This window comes from Dendronephthya gigantea, unplaced genomic scaffold, assembly GCF_004324835.1.
Source record: "Dendronephthya gigantea isolate DGI-Jeju-01 unplaced genomic scaffold, DenGig_1.0 000005F, whole genome shotgun sequence".
Taxonomy (NCBI): domain Eukaryota; kingdom Metazoa; phylum Cnidaria; class Anthozoa; order Malacalcyonacea; family Nephtheidae; genus Dendronephthya; species Dendronephthya gigantea.
In genome coordinates, this window is record NW_021163015.1 from 3,359,019 (window position 1) to 3,374,376 (window position 15,358).

At 36.6% G+C, this 15,358-nt stretch overlaps 3 protein-coding genes across 3 annotated transcripts; all 3 read left to right on the forward strand.

The window, feature by feature from the left end:
* The first annotated feature begins 52 nt into the window (after positions 1-52).
* On the forward strand, positions 53-1,540 carry LOC114516126. The gene is made up of 3 exons (XM_028535508.1): positions 53-345; positions 660-1,207; positions 1,372-1,540. The coding sequence occupies exons 1-2, from the start codon at positions 133-135 to the stop codon at positions 1,158-1,160; spliced, it is 714 nt and encodes a 237-aa protein (XP_028391309.1). The 5' UTR covers positions 53-132; the 3' UTR covers positions 1,161-1,207; positions 1,372-1,540.
* Positions 1,541-1,795: 255 nt separating this feature from the next.
* Positions 1,796-8,559, forward strand: LOC114516227 (probable E3 ubiquitin-protein ligase HECTD2). Its single transcript, XM_028535648.1, has 21 exons — positions 1,796-2,184; positions 3,392-3,936; positions 4,055-4,157; positions 4,271-4,345; positions 4,451-4,515; positions 4,759-4,804; positions 4,954-5,063; positions 5,162-5,207; positions 5,353-5,458; positions 5,564-5,678; positions 5,826-5,925; positions 6,136-6,243; positions 6,364-6,496; positions 6,762-6,850; positions 6,975-7,133; positions 7,236-7,310; positions 7,416-7,503; positions 7,599-7,705; positions 7,822-7,937; positions 8,034-8,180; positions 8,253-8,559. Exons 1-21 carry the CDS (start codon positions 2,065-2,067, stop codon positions 8,371-8,373), a joined length of 2,574 nt encoding a protein of 857 aa, XP_028391449.1. The 5' UTR covers positions 1,796-2,064; the 3' UTR covers positions 8,374-8,559.
* A 170-nt stretch (positions 8,560-8,729) lies between these two features.
* LOC114515828 (nucleolysin TIAR-like) lies at positions 8,730-15,248 on the forward strand. Its single transcript, XM_028535152.1, has 15 exons — positions 8,730-8,811; positions 8,885-8,910; positions 8,992-9,088; positions 10,436-10,534; positions 11,271-11,325; positions 11,438-11,525; positions 12,771-12,846; positions 13,105-13,135; positions 13,235-13,306; positions 13,462-13,551; positions 13,686-13,770; positions 13,910-13,985; positions 14,237-14,439; positions 14,725-14,762; positions 14,847-15,248. The coding sequence occupies exons 1-15, from the start codon at positions 8,803-8,805 to the stop codon at positions 14,942-14,944; spliced, it is 1,143 nt and encodes a 380-aa protein (XP_028390953.1). The 5' UTR covers positions 8,730-8,802; the 3' UTR covers positions 14,945-15,248.
* The last annotated feature ends 110 nt before the right edge of the window (positions 15,249-15,358 follow it).

Below are 15,358 nucleotides of genomic sequence, written 5' to 3' on the forward strand. Positions count from 1 at the left end.
TTTTATACACATAAGATAGTATGACGTCACCGCATTGACCGGGCTGCCTGAGCTCACTATAGCTGCTATGGTATATAAAAGATCATATTTCATATATTCTTCCTCTGTGATTTAAGTGAATTTATCGTGAAAATGTCGTCATTACGGAGAATGTTTGATGTAAAAAGAATGGCTAGTTTAATCTGTATGCGTTCTGCGATAGATGTTTGCACTGGTACTTCAATTCCAGCATCTAAATTGGTATTGAGGAGTGAATCTATGTCAACGATTAGTCGTTTTCCTGTGCCCGAGCGATCCAGCTTGCCAGAGGATTTGCAACAAGTCATGAATGAAGTTGAAGAAAAGGTATTTTATCGGGGAATCTTGATGGTTAAGGCATAGATCAATGAGGTTACGTACTATCTTAATATGTATATAATTAAGGGATACTGTTATGGTTTTATATTAAATTCATATAGAGGGGGCATTGACCATGATATTTGGGAGGAGTGTTTAGGGTGAATTGCTGTGATGAAGGGGTAGGCAATTCCCCTATGTACCCAGCAATGGAGTGATGTATTTGAGGCATCTGTAGCTTTTATGGTCCATATTGGTTGGGTGCACAATGATCATCACTTAAATTAGCAGTTCAGACCATATAGTTAAATACCTCATTTTAGGCTAATTTTGTCCCAAATGTGTTCAAAGCACTGGCTCACAGACCAGAAGAACTCCGAGCATTTCTTCACTGCTATGACGTGGTGATGACAAATGAAAGCGGTCTTACAAAAGCCGAGAAAGAACTCATCATAGTTGCTACCAGTGGTGCAAATAATTGTACATACTGTGTTGTCGCGCATGGGGCTTTGCATAGGATTTTCTCAAAGCAACCCCTGATCGCCGACCAAGTTGCAACAAACTGGGAATGTGCAGACATATCTCAGAGGGAGAAAGCAATTTTGAAGTTTGCAATGAAGATGGGCAGAGCTGAACCTGTTCAAGAAAGTGATTTTGAAGAATTGGAGAAGAATGGATTGAGTCGAGATGATGCATGGGATATTGGATCAGTCGCTGCCCTCTTTGCCTTATCAAATAGAATGGCACACTTGATGAATTGCCGCCCAAATGATGAGTTTTATGTCATGGGCAGGGAAAAACGAGAAAAAAAGGAAGAGAAATGACCATGAAGTAATTTAAACAACATTAATTTCAGCATATATATATATATATATATATTAATATATATATATATATATATATACACTCTTATATGTGCACTCTTATATGTGCACTCTTGATTTGCTATAACAACCTTTCTAAATTTTGATATATATATATATATATATATATATATATATATATATATATATATATATATATATATATATATAGATTTGTTAGCTGACATGACTGTGTCAGAATAATCAACTAGATCAGGACTTCTAGTTAGAAGCAGGGTTCAATTTAGGGACAGTCCTCTAGTGCCTATAATATATAGAGATCATTAAAGTCTGATATTAAAGACTGTATTTCATATTGCTGTAAACTTCATGATCAAATAAATTTATTGAAGTTTTTAAAAGAGCCACTTCATTTTAGTTTAGTGAAAACCCCAGAAATATAGGATCATTAATTCGATTATATAGTAGCTAAACACAAAATTCTGGGAAAGATTTCCAAGCCAGGCAAATTCGCGCGCGGTCTTAATGATCGACCAGCAGCAGCAGGTGTTAATTTCTTGCGCTTGAAAACTTAAAAAGTGTATGCTGAAGATGTTCCTGTAATTATATTTTTTCCACTCATTCTATTTGAAACCCTTAAAATACTCGCTTAATATGTGACCGCGACGTGCGCTTACAATTACATGAAAATTAATCTTTCAACACAACAACGTCACTCGTCTGCATTCAAATTGTTTACGAAAGTGAAATACACCTGCTAACATGAGAATAAGCAGTCTCCCTTGGTAACACATACACGCAGCTGCGTATTTCAAGACGGCGAGAACTCATGTCTCCCAAAACCCTCCAAAAACTTATATGGAGTTCGTAGTTCTCGTCCGTCGTTTTGCCGATGAGCTGACCAATGGCAAAAGCATCGCAAGCGAGTGACAGCGACGATAGAGGCAGAGGACGCTTTTTACCTTCCATTAGAAACCCTGTCTTCAATCCTTCCGATGACGAAGAAATAACGGTTACAGTGTCGGTAAGTTGATACGGCTTACCAGAATCTTAATTTCCTATTCTAAGTATTTGGTAAATCGCCGTCTTTTTCCCTGTGTGAAATCGTTAAGCATTATTGACAAGCTTGTTTGAAATAAGCTTTCTTCGGCGTTCCTGTTTCATATATATCCGTTATTCGTCGCTTTGAAAACAAAGATTCTTGTTAGTGGTTTTGACTTTATCATGTAATTTGCATATAACATATAATGCAGTTAACCTTGCTAAATTTTCTCTTCAAAAATAATTTCTTATGACAATCCCTCAAGACAGCCGTGTGGTTCACTTAAGAATAGTACGTTTCCTTTCCTTGATTATGCGATTCCTTGCGAGAACTTTATCCAATTTATTGAATATATTTGAGCAGTTAGATTATAATATGGTGAAAACTCTAATTAATGTCATTTATATACACCGCTATTTAAACGCAGAGTTTACTGCCCATCAGGCCAGGCATCCATCTCCCAATCCTCTTATACACGAATTAAAAGTATATATAATATAATGTCTTTTACAAGGGGTTTCCTTGCCAAGAAATTTGAAATAAATATGTATGGAGAAGTTTGTTGAGACAAATAGAATAAATTGTAATGCAATAAAAAATTTATAGCTTAAATATGAAAATAGATTTTAGAATTTTTAGAAGTTTGGAGTTTGGGAGACTGGGTGTTTTGAGTGAGCACATAAAGAAGCAGTTACAAGTTTTATTACAGTATTTGTGGTTTTATCGGCTTAGGATTATCCTGGGATAATCAAACGTTCGTTATGATGTTGACGGCGGTATCTATAACAAGAATAAGTTCGTATATCGTGAACGTGACGTTCAACTTCAGAGAAAAACCCCGCACTAGCTTTATCGCCTACACTAAAAAACGTTCTATATTTGGCTATGAAATTGCCTCGCCGGCCACGTACGTTTGTTCTACAGGCACAGGTTCGTTTCTTTTCCCAAGACCAAGCATTTTGAAATTTGCGAAAGGTTCGACCTTGTTTAGAACTATATGCTGTGATATTTTATTCCTTTCTTTTAACCGAACAAATTACCCGATACCTGCAAATAAAGACCTGGTTTTAATTTTCTTGTTTCTATCACGGCTGTCAACCTAAGATATATAATGTTGACGAACATCTGCGGTTGCAATGAAGAAGCCACCGTCAAATACAACTCATTTGTTTTATTAAACGATATTTAGGCTAAAGAAGAATCTCGATCGAAAAATAATGGTCGGGGAAAGCGATCTTTTAATAGCATCCGAAAGTTCTTCTCAAGCGAGAGGTCCACACGCCAAACCCCCGACAATTCTCCGAGCTCTACACCAAGCCTCCCCCCGCTGTCACCACAACCCCCGCCTCGCCGAGACGCGCAGAATACCCCCCCAGAACCTTTGAGGACGAGAGCTCGGGCCTTGCGTGACTCTGCTAAACGAAAATTCATATCAGTGGAAACGAACTTACGCGGTATTACGATTGATTCGAGAAGTGGTACTCCAGTTAGCAGTAGCAGTAGTAGCAGTGGCTCTGAAGTATGGAATCCTGAGAAACTGGATACGACCACAGATGATACGAGTTCTTCCGCCACAAACAGTCAAAGTACTGACAAGATTGAGGACAAGGAAAATGAAAATGGGGGCAGTGACTCGAAAGAAACATCGACACAACTCGCTTGTGGAGAATCAGAAAACCCGACTGAAAATGAAATGAAGAACATTAAAATGTTTACGAATACATTTGATTTAAAGTAAGGATACGAGAAGACGTTTCTTGTGTGTATGTGAAAGATGTTTTGAATGCAAGATGGGTTGATGATTTTCACTGATGTATATAGTAAATGTCCAGCATTTTGTCTTTAAAAACAGGAAAGAATTCAAAAAAGCAAAAGCAGCTAAAGATTATTCAACAATCGTTGACTTCATCAAAGCAGCATTCAGCTCATTGCGAAATTTATCAGAAATTTACAAGGTAAATGTTTACAAAAGAAATGCCTGCAAATGTAGACAACCTAATTTGTTTCGCTGGACTAAATTAGTTGTGCTTACTCGTCATTTTTATAACTCACATTTTGCTTTGTTCAGGCCAGCGAATTTGACCCAAAATGTGGAATTAATTCCATCTTTGTGAACGTCACCTTTGATATCCTAATGGCTTTGGTTAGTACTCTTATACCTGCGTTTATTATACAGAAAGCGCCGATGAATAAGGCCCCGTATTTTTCCTTCAATCACGCTGAACTTTCTTTCTGTTATATTTAACAGCCTAGCGATCACAGGAAGACAGTTTTGAAGTCAATCGTCAACTGCTTGCTGAGTAATATTAAAAAGTACGTCAAGTAGGTTGTAAAGCAATGTATAAATGAGATCTTCAGATCTTTGTTCAAAGATGATATGATAAACAGCGAGTCTTTCAAATGAGCTACAAAACCGAAATTGCGCGTGCTAGATCGGTTGTATAGAAGGTTCACTCACTTCAGTGAGAAAAAGAGTGTAATGTTCCGCGGATTCAATACAATATATAGCGTATAAAGAGTTCCCATCCTAATTCTTGCTTGCTTTATTTTGTTTAGGAAGCAAAACGATGAAGATCTTCCTGGCTATCTTATTCTGCTACAGGTTTGCGATATTCATTGAGTTCATCTAAGTCAATCTAAAGCCACATGAGTATCAATGGTGAAAATCCCCAGAAATAACTGATGCAGATTGAAAATTCTTTTTTTTAAAACCTGAAAGTTTCACGTGATGTTGATCGTTAAATTTTTTAGAATCCTCAGTTTGATAGCTGCTCTTCCTATGTGATATTTTCCCACTTGTTACGCCAAGTTAGTTCACTTTCCGACAATCAACATCACACGTTGGTGTCCTGGATGACCTGGTGGGTTTTCCAACTCATATTATAGTTGAAGTTCATATTTTGGAAATTAGTTAGTCTAGAATCTCACCTCTTACCATGAAGTATCCATTTTCCCATAGGCTACCAATTTCATGTTTCAAAGGAATGATAAGACGTCTGAGAGAGGTACGTATACCAGTTAACTTCGTCAATTTTTTGATGAAACTTAAAAGGTAATACAACTCGTTGACTGAATCGTGTCTTTCTATAAATCATAATCTTTACTATTATTATAGGATAAGTAAAATATATCCTTTATTCCACCTTGCAGTTCGTCAGCGTCGCATTGTTTCCGAATTTAGAGGATGATTTACCGGCCTCTCCGGAGAAAATGCGTTTCTGGGTCCCATCTGCTGTCAAAGTGTTGGCTCTTTTAAGTAAATAGATCCTATGTTGATCTTAATCTGCGATTGGGAGGAGATTTGTACAGAAAAATATTAGACGACATACCAAATTAAGATATTTCTTTCGCGCTTTTTTAGACGCATCGAACTGGTTAAACAACAAACCAATCGTATCTTACGCATACATGTATATTGATATTTTGGACAATATGAACCTTACAAAAGAGTACGATAATTGGCAGTATAGAACTGGGTGAGTTCGTAAAACTGGATTTTCCAATCCAACTGAAAATGAAGAACAACTTAAAAGTCCTTGGAGCCGATGTCTGAGCACATTATCGTAGCTCCTTTTCGAGTTAAGTTTTCATCCACTCAACAGCGTGCATATTTTTTATTGCAGGACTTTTACATTTTGTCAATATCCGTTTTTATTGACCCTCAGCGCGAAGCGTTATATTCTTCAGAAAGATTCGGAAGCGCAAATGATCGAAATTGCACGAGTGAGTATCATAGTCCTACACTGCCAGCATGATTCAGAAAATAATAATATTCAAATGCAGATACACGCAAGAATAGGTCACATCATGCAGATGAAATAGTAGCGATATAGCCGAAGAAGAACTCAGGAAAAGCGACGAACTACATTCAATGTTAGTGTAGAGTCATGCATCGATGAGAAGTCAGTTGCGAAGATCTATTTTTTATTTCAGAAAAGTCTACTTCTTGGTGTCAAGAAACGGGAGCCACCTGCCGTTAGTATGTTGTTTTTTAATCTTCGCGTCAGACGGGATCACTTAATTTCAGATTCATTGAACGAGGTAACGTTTATGGCGAGGTTTGAACGAGGTTCACATTTAATTAAGTAGCTAAATCATCAATAAAAACTTTGAAGAAAAAAGGAATATAGATCGTTGAGGTGGCGATTATTATTCTTTTAGATATCCCACAAAAGGAATGATTTAAAAAAGAAACTAAAAGTGACGTTTGTGGGTGAACCTGGTGTTGACATGGGTGGATTGACGAAGGAGTGGTTTATGTTGCTCATACGAAAAGTCTTTCGTCCAGAATTCGGTGAGTTCATCAACTCCTGCGAGGAAGATCAAATGCCACTTCCGTTTGTAAGCGGAAGATGGAAGTTTCTGGTTGTCTGCACGTAAATCATTTTTCATGCATGCATGATATCGTAATCAGACGAATCTTAAACTATAAAAATATACCTGTTAAACCTGCGAAGTTTCTTTTACGACGTCGTGTCTAGATGAAGCTGACGTTGTTCGACAGCTGAAATGAAATATTATATTCATGATTCATAATTTATTTTCTATTTTTTTTCAAGGGATGTTTCGTTACGACGAGAAATCATCCTGTTATTGGTTCACAAATATGGCTGTTGATAATCTCGCTGAATTCAATCTTGTTGGAGTTGTATCTTTTGCGCTTAAAGTGATCATAAAATGCAATATTTATCACTCTTCCTTCCTGAGTGATATAGTATGAAATCCCTTAATCGATTTTAATGCTTCCGTGATTGTCCTTAACTGTGGGTTAGCTAATGGGTTTAGCTGTTTACAATAGTACGATATTGGATATACGGTTTCCTCTCTGTTGTTATAAGAAACTGTTGAGTCCCGCAGTGGTTCCGGGTGATAAAAATGCAACAGTCGGTGTGGCAAACTTAGATCTCACTGACTTGAAAGAAGTTGTTCCAGTAAGCAATTCCTTTATTGTCCCACCGTAGAATGTGAATTAATCGCATTTATTAGGCTTTATGTGCATTTTATTTGCTAACATGCTACCCAAACACTCACAGGATCTGGCTAAAGGCTTGCAAGGACTTTTAAACTACGAGGGAGATGTTGAAGATGACATGTGTCAAACCTTTCAGGTACAATGCAGTGTCCTACATGCAGCGTCCTAGTTAAAATACAACTAAACACAAAGCTAGGTGCATGCATGCATGTATTTAATACAGTATAAACAACTTTTTCAGGTGTCCAGCACTGTCTTTGGTTCTGTTGTCACTGAAAATTTGAAAGAAAATGGTCATTTGATTCCGGTGACAAATGAAAATAGAGAAGGTAGGAAAACCTAACGAAAAATGGTGACTGTGATCCGTGTTGAATGCGAATTCGATCGTCCTCTAACTCCTCTGTTTCTTCAATCCTCGTTTTAGAGTATGTTGATCTATATGTTGATTACATTCTCAATAAATCAATCTATCGTCAGTTTGATGCATTCTATCGCGGATTCCACAGCGTCTGTGCGTCAAATGCTCTGATTGTAAGTTCTCGTCACTGTTACTCTTGAGATCTCTCCTTCGTCGAAAAACCTTCGCTGTTGGAACACCTAAGCTAGGCTTGGATCATCATTAATTCTCTTCTCCTACTTTATTTCAGTTGTTGCGTCCTGAAGAGATAGAGATGCTGGTCTGTGGCAATCCAGATTTTGATATGAGAGCTTTATCAAAAGTCACAATTTATGATGGTTTCTCAAAAAGGGATGCAACCATCAGGTATCATATTGATCCTTTTGTTGCACGTTTTGTAGTTGTGTTGATTTTTCAAGTCCAGACATTTCCCGGCTTAATTCGTTCATCTGTGTATTTTAGATATTTCTGGGAAATCGTAGGAAAGTTTTCTAATTCCTTGAAGCGGAAACTGTTACGTTTCTGCACGGGGAGTGATCGCATACCTGTCGGGGGCATGGCCGAAATGGAGTTCAAGATAACACGAATGGCGAATGTCAGCGATGAAATGTAAGCAGAAGTGCATAAATCGGAAACAAATACACAAACTAATGCTATCGTTTTATTTCATTTCACATTTAGGTTGCCAATGGCGCACACATGTTTTAATCAGCTTTGTCTGCCGCCCTACAAAACAAGACAACAACTAAAGACAAAACTAACGATTGCAATTTCAAATTCAGAAGGATTTGGCATTGAATAGCGGGCGTTGAAGTCTTATGTGAAAAAATTGAAGACTAGTACACACACTAAACTTTTTAAATACTTTCGTGGTGAAAACTTTTTTGTCAAATATCTTAATTAATTTTTCAATTAATTATATTGTACATAGTTAATTCTACAAAATGATATGATAGACTTAAGGAAATTTTAAATTTATTTTGTTGCAAACACCAACATTTGTGGATATTTCTGTCTCATCTGTTTTTAGCTGTTGTTACGCTAATTATCGATAATTAATCATCGTGATTATCGTTCCTAATTTGCATAAATTACGCGTCATTTGGCATTCAATGAGCCAGCGTTCGCACGTCCATCCTTGTCAGCAGGCATACGCGTGAATGTACGCGCGCGCGGTGGAAGAACTCGTGTCCGGCGTTTTTCTGCGTTCAAGTACGAGAATTTTGAAACGATGATGCAGGTTAGTTTATTGCAATATTTTTCATATTTTTACGTCGAATTTTTTCTAAATTTCTTATTATTTTAAATTTTAGTCATATCAAGGTGCATCGAAAGTTCTGTAAGTCGAGAGGAGGCTTTATATTTGCGTAAAATCGACCTTAAAGTTCGCATGTATTGACATTGAATATCTTTCCCACAGGTACGTTGGTAACTTAGATAGACGATGTACAGAGGAATTTTTAAAGCAAGTGTTTGGTAAAATAGCCCCAGTGGAGAGATGTAAAATGATATATGATGTAAGTAAAAGTTTTGCTGTTTAAAATAATTAAATTAGGTCAAGGTCTGTGAAAAAACAATGTTTTCATACAAGATTTCGACAGGCGTGACTGGCTGTCAATGACAGCTATACTTTTGGATCATACAATCAGTCAATTTGTATTAATTTCTCAAGTAATATAAACAGTAAACGCCACTGGGAATACATTTTTATTGTATACCATTATTGAAATGTATATTTCTTTGGCCATTGAGAATATATTATTATTTTAGCGAAGTCATAAATGCAAATAGTTTTCTATATAAGAATGGCCGGGTGCAAATGATCCGGTACATTTCTCGTGTGAGCTTGCTCGCTTAAACATCAAGTTAACACACAACTTCCCGTTTGTTTTGCTGTCAAGGATCAATACTTGACGTGAATGGTAGGTTTAAAAGTTATTTGAAAATATTTCTACAGTTTTTATGGCGAAGTCGACAAACGATAATTTCATAAGATGCTGAGACCATGGGGTGCCATTTCATGCTTGCAGAAAGCCATAATTTTTGCCTTCCTGCTTTGTCAAATGCTTTTAAAACGTACTCTTTAACTATTCTAGATAGGAAGTACATACTCTGTACTGTAATAGGTGAAATATTTGTATAAAATGTAAGGGTTTTGCCTCTGAAAATTTTTAAATATCATGATCTTGACTGTTCAATAATTATTAACCTGATGTTTGTGAGATGAGATGTTTCATGTCAAAGAGAAGTATCAATTAGTGTTTGTTTATTTATCTACATATTTGCTGTTAAAGTCCTATGTTCAGTATGTACAATTTTTTTCAAGATGATTTAAGGTTTTTCCCCATGGATTGTGATTTGTTTCATGTGATATATGCATGTTTGCATTAACTGGTGTGTTGACCTTCTCATGTAGCTTGTAATGAATGGAAAAATGTCTCACAAGTTTATTTGATTACTTCGGTTAATTCATGTTTCTTTCTTTTTGTTTTCACAACCAGTCCTCCACAATGAGCAAAAAAAAACAGTGAAAAAATAAATTAATAATTCATTTCATTCAGTAACTTTGAAAAAATAGTCAGAATAGTGAAAAATACTGGAGTTGCCCAATTTCAATTCCAGTAAACAAGTTTACAAATGCCACTGTAAGAATGTTTTCAAAGTTCCCAATAAATGTGAGCACAATGATATAACAATTGTTAATTATAGAGTAAAATATTAAAGTTAGCAAATCTATCACAAAACAAACAGCAGAACTGTTCTATGTTCTAGAAATTATCAGACATGACCTATTCGTATTGCAAGAGCAGTTTCCCAAAGAAGCCAAGTGTTTTCAATCTGCTTCTGAACTTTTATTCTTGCAGCACACTGGAAACGACCCATACTGTTTTGTGGAATTTGAAGACCACGAATCTGCAAAGACCGCATTGGAAACCATGAATGGACGACGTGTCTTTGATCAGGTAGAAAGAAACTCTCCCAACCTTTTTTTAACATGGCAAAAGAAATATAGAAGTTTTGTGAGGATTTGTATTGAGTACGGTATAAAAGAAGTTATTCTCCAATATTTACATGAGCCTTTTAGCGTTGTGGTCTTTCCAGCTTTTTGAAATTTTGAAGGTTTTCCTTTGGTCTAACTAGTGTAAACACACACTTTCATGAACATTTGGCTGCTAGGCATATTACTCAATGAATGGTAAAAAACTTCACTTTAAAAATTTGTGTGTTGAAAAAATTGTGTTCGTATTTAATAATATTTTAAGTTAAGAGAAAAGATGTTTGCCCACCAATAATACAAATTTTTCTTTGAAATATCCTAGCTAACTGAATAAAATGGTAATACCTCACAAAATTAAATGAAGTGTGGTGTTGATAACATTAAAATAGACAGCCTTTTCCTTAAAGTTAGTCTGTGTACACCTGTGTAAACAGGTAAACCAAAAAAAGTTTTGTGCAGTGAACTATTCTTTGTTTTTCTTGGCAAAAATTAGCAAGGATTTAAGTCAAAACATGATTAGCAGATGCATCTGTTTACAAAACTTGTCTCCAACCACCTGTTTGTTGTCGTAAACACCGGAAGATACCTCGCAGTATTTGTGGTTTCATTCTCTCTCTGTCTCTTGCAAACCTTCGCATGTATTTTGATTGCTAACCACAATCATCACTTGCCTACCTCATGTTCTCTGGTTTTCTTGAAAGGATATCAAAGTGAATTGGGCAACAAGCAACACCGGAATGAGGAAGGACACAAGCAGTAAGTTCATTCATTCCTCCATAAACACCTGTCATTTAGTCTAGTTTATATCTAGACATGAAAATTTCCTAAGTGTTTTATAGACACACTCAATTTATAAACCTATCTTAAGGTCACTTCCACATCTTTGTTGGTGATTTACCTGATGAAATGACGACGGATCTCCTCAAGAACTCTTTTGAGAAATTTGGAAAAATCTCGTAAGTATTCCATAGTCAATTACTTGAACTAATAATAAACGCTCTTAGCATAGTTATATAGTTGTGTTTATAGATTTTTTACCACTTCAACCAAAGGCCAGGCAGTCCACATCACAGTTCTCATTCATTCTTCAACCAAACCAAGATGTGTACTGAGAAAAGGCTGTTTTCTATATTTCTATGTTTTCACTTGATTAAAATGACGTTTCTATCAAACCTTTCTTCTTTATAATTTATATAACCTGGTTCACCGTAAGAATCCCGGCTGTCTTTTTCTTGCCAGGGAGCAACATGAGTCAAAAAGGATTTCTTAGATAAAGACTAAGGTTTGGCCTTAGGTTTTTTATTTCTTCTTTCTTTATACAAATTTTTATTCTTCAAAATTACTACGGGTTAAAGTAGATGACTTTGCATTCTAAAAACACATAAAAAAATTTGGCTTTAAACGGTTTGATTTTGCACAATATTAACCTATATAATATGCATTAACTATTGAAATTAATATTTAATGCTTTATATAAATTAATGTGTCTTCCAGGTAAGTATCAATATCCTTGTTTATTAACGCTGCTTTGGCATCAGTTGTCTGTGGTGAATATAAAAGTTTTTTAGTTCCATCAAAATATCAAGTTTATCTAGAGAACTTATAACTATCTCTCTATGGCTTATTTTGTACCATTTTGTACCTATGTAACACTATGTACCCTCCTTGATACAGATGTTGTGTCCTCAGCTGCTCATGAAGCTCCTGGCAACGTATGCTTTTTACGTTGTTTATTTTCACACTTTTGCCTGCAAACGCCCCTTCACGTTTTCCTAATAGATATGAACGAGTTGTTAGGTTATAATGATTAATAATTATAATGAATGAGAGACTTCAAAATGCAAACAACACATCCCGAGTTTTCAATCCAAAGTGGTCAATCTCTGCACAATTGCGTTCTTGCGGAGCCGTCGCTGTAGTATTAAAACAATGCTGCCTAACACTTTGCGTCGTTTTAAGTTCAAATCTAAGAGAACCAGGATGACTTGATATACAAAATGAGAGATATTTGAGATATTTTAAAATACTTGCGCCAAAATGTAAAAAAGAGCCACGGGGTTTAACCATGGTTCTTCACTGTTCGAAGACCTGAAATATGGTTGACTTTTAAAGCTCTATGTTCTGTTCTGAGCACCTTCATCTTCTAGAATTGCCAAAAAGTTTTATTTTCCCTCGTAGTAAGACTCTTTTTTTCTGTACAGAGATGCACGAGTCGTAGTTGATGTTGGAACTGGTGCTTCAAAAGGATACGGCTTTGTTTCCTTCTATAGTAAAATTGTAAGTATATCACAATGTGTGAGGATTTTACCCTTTATATGATTGTGAAGAGCAGGACTGCTCATTGGGGGCAATTTGCTGTAGACTGAGAATTGTACAAAAATTATGAACGTATGTTGTAGTATTAGCATATATATAAAAAGAGACTGGTTACTGCCTTTTCTGCCACAACTATCTTCATCATTGCCCTGAGTCCTAAGTTTCCAAAATATCCTGGTAAAACGTAGGTTTCAGCTATATCATTTCACTTGCATATAGAATGCAGAATCTGCAATCAAAGAAATGAATGGTACGTAATGAAACAGTATCCCTTTCTTGCAATGATTTTAATGATCAATCCTCTCCATTTCGACCAAAGAAAACCTGATTTATCGTTGTTATTTTCCAGGTAAAACACTCAATGGTAAACAGATTAGAACCAACTGGGCATCTCGTAAGCCTCAGCCACCCCAAGGTAGCGGTATGTGCAGATTGTCAGGCATGGCATGATTATCTTATCATCAATTTTTCTTTAAACACACGACTTCTTTGATATCTTCGATTATCCACTTTCTTCTTGTGTTCTCCCGCAGAGTTCATCATTACATTTGTTTTTGATGTTTTCTTCTGTTTTAGTAAAAAAGCCAGACCTGAATGAAGTTATAAACAAAACGAGTATTTATAATAAAACTGTTTATGTTGGGAACCTTCCTGACCAGATCGCAGGTGAGTCGTCGCTTTGATGATTTTAGACTGAGACTCTTTCCATCTGTGGCGATGTATTGCCTCCATGCCTGGATCAAAAATTAATCTGTAATGCCAGTTTTCAATTTAAATGGTTATAAACATCTGTTTTTCAGCGGAAAGACTGACGAGTGTATTTAAAACTTATGGAAATATCATAAATATCCGAGTACTCGCTGACAAGGGATACGCTTTTATAACGTAAGTCTGTATGTGTTTGTGGTCAGAGTTTGCTCTGTAGCCGCTGTCGGTTACTTTCGATGATTTTGGCAAAGTACACCCGAAAATCCTGAAGCTATTGTCGAATAAAACTACAGCGTTAATTTACCTTTTTTTGTAGATTTGATGATCACTATCGTGCAGCTGAAGCCATTTGTGGTATGCATGGAGAGAATCTGGACGGAAACGTTTTAAAGGTATGTATGCGAGAATGTTGGTAAAATGGAGTATAATAATAGCCTTATCTTACCATAGGATGCTTCTTTGGTTCTACTGCCTTGGTATTGTACTGCCTTGAGATGAAATCTGTTTGAAATTGAAGACTAGTTCACACTATCGATGTTGAAAAAGCAAAATGAAAGAAAGCAATGATTTAGCTAGATTTGCCTCCCTTGTTCGTCAAGATTCACCCGATTATCGTCGGCTAACCATTCGCTTGTCTTTTCAGTGTTCCTGGGGGAAAGAACAGGATGGTCAAGGTGGAGGAAATATGCAGCAATATTATCAACAGCAACAACAACAGCCATTCTATTATGGAGGATACTATCAACAACAACAGCAACACCAACAGCATTCACAACAACAAATGGGAGGAGCGTACATGCACATGCAAGCACAGCCTGGTTACTACTACCCCAATCCGTACGCAGGGTGAGTGTACACGGCAAAGAAGCCCACAGGTTCTTTCCGGTTTGTTGTTAAAACAGCACCGAAAAATGTCGTGCTCTATACCCTACGAACATTTTTATCATGTTCCAGCAATTTGTTGAAGCCTAACCGGTTGCTGCGACCTGTAACAACTATGTTTGTTAGGGTGACACATAACATTGTTCAGTGCTGTTTTCATCAACCGAAGATCAATTTTTATGAAACAAGGGGTAACCCCAAGAATAAATTTGGAAGATATTTACTATGTTTCTGTATTGGTTTATCTAGACATATGATGCCAATGGCACCAGGATATCCACAAGGAGGTGAGACTCTACTACTTTAAGAAACATCGTCTTCCTTAAATTGGAATCGTGGTTTAACATTGTGTGATCATTCATTTTCCTCAGGTCCACACATGCAGAATCAAGGTGGTCCAGGAAATGGTCAGCAAGGTCCGAATGGCGTACACAATACGGGCCCGCAAGGAGGCGGTATGGGATATTAAATACAGCCTGCGGGTTTCAGGCTGGTGTTTGACACAAGGGATTCCCAACGTTGGGAAACATGAACAAAAAAAAATGATGCCAAAACTTGTGTTTGGTGGTCAAAAAGAAGCCGAGGGAAATTCTCTGGTTGAACTATTGAGCGTCGACATGAACGTCTCTCAATGTAATGTGAGGAATTGTAAAGCTATATATGTTTGTCAGTCAGGAAACACTGTAAAAAGGAACACGTTAAATCATTGTCGTCTTTTTGTCTAGCTTAGATATGTGTTTGGTAGAAATGAAATGTCTTGATCCCTGTTTAAAGTGTTTTGTATTTTTTATCGGGAGAGGGTGGGATTGCCTTTCACACAGGTTCGTGTTTGGATGGTGCGCATTTCAGATCAAATTAAATGGATCCTGAATCTCACAGTTTG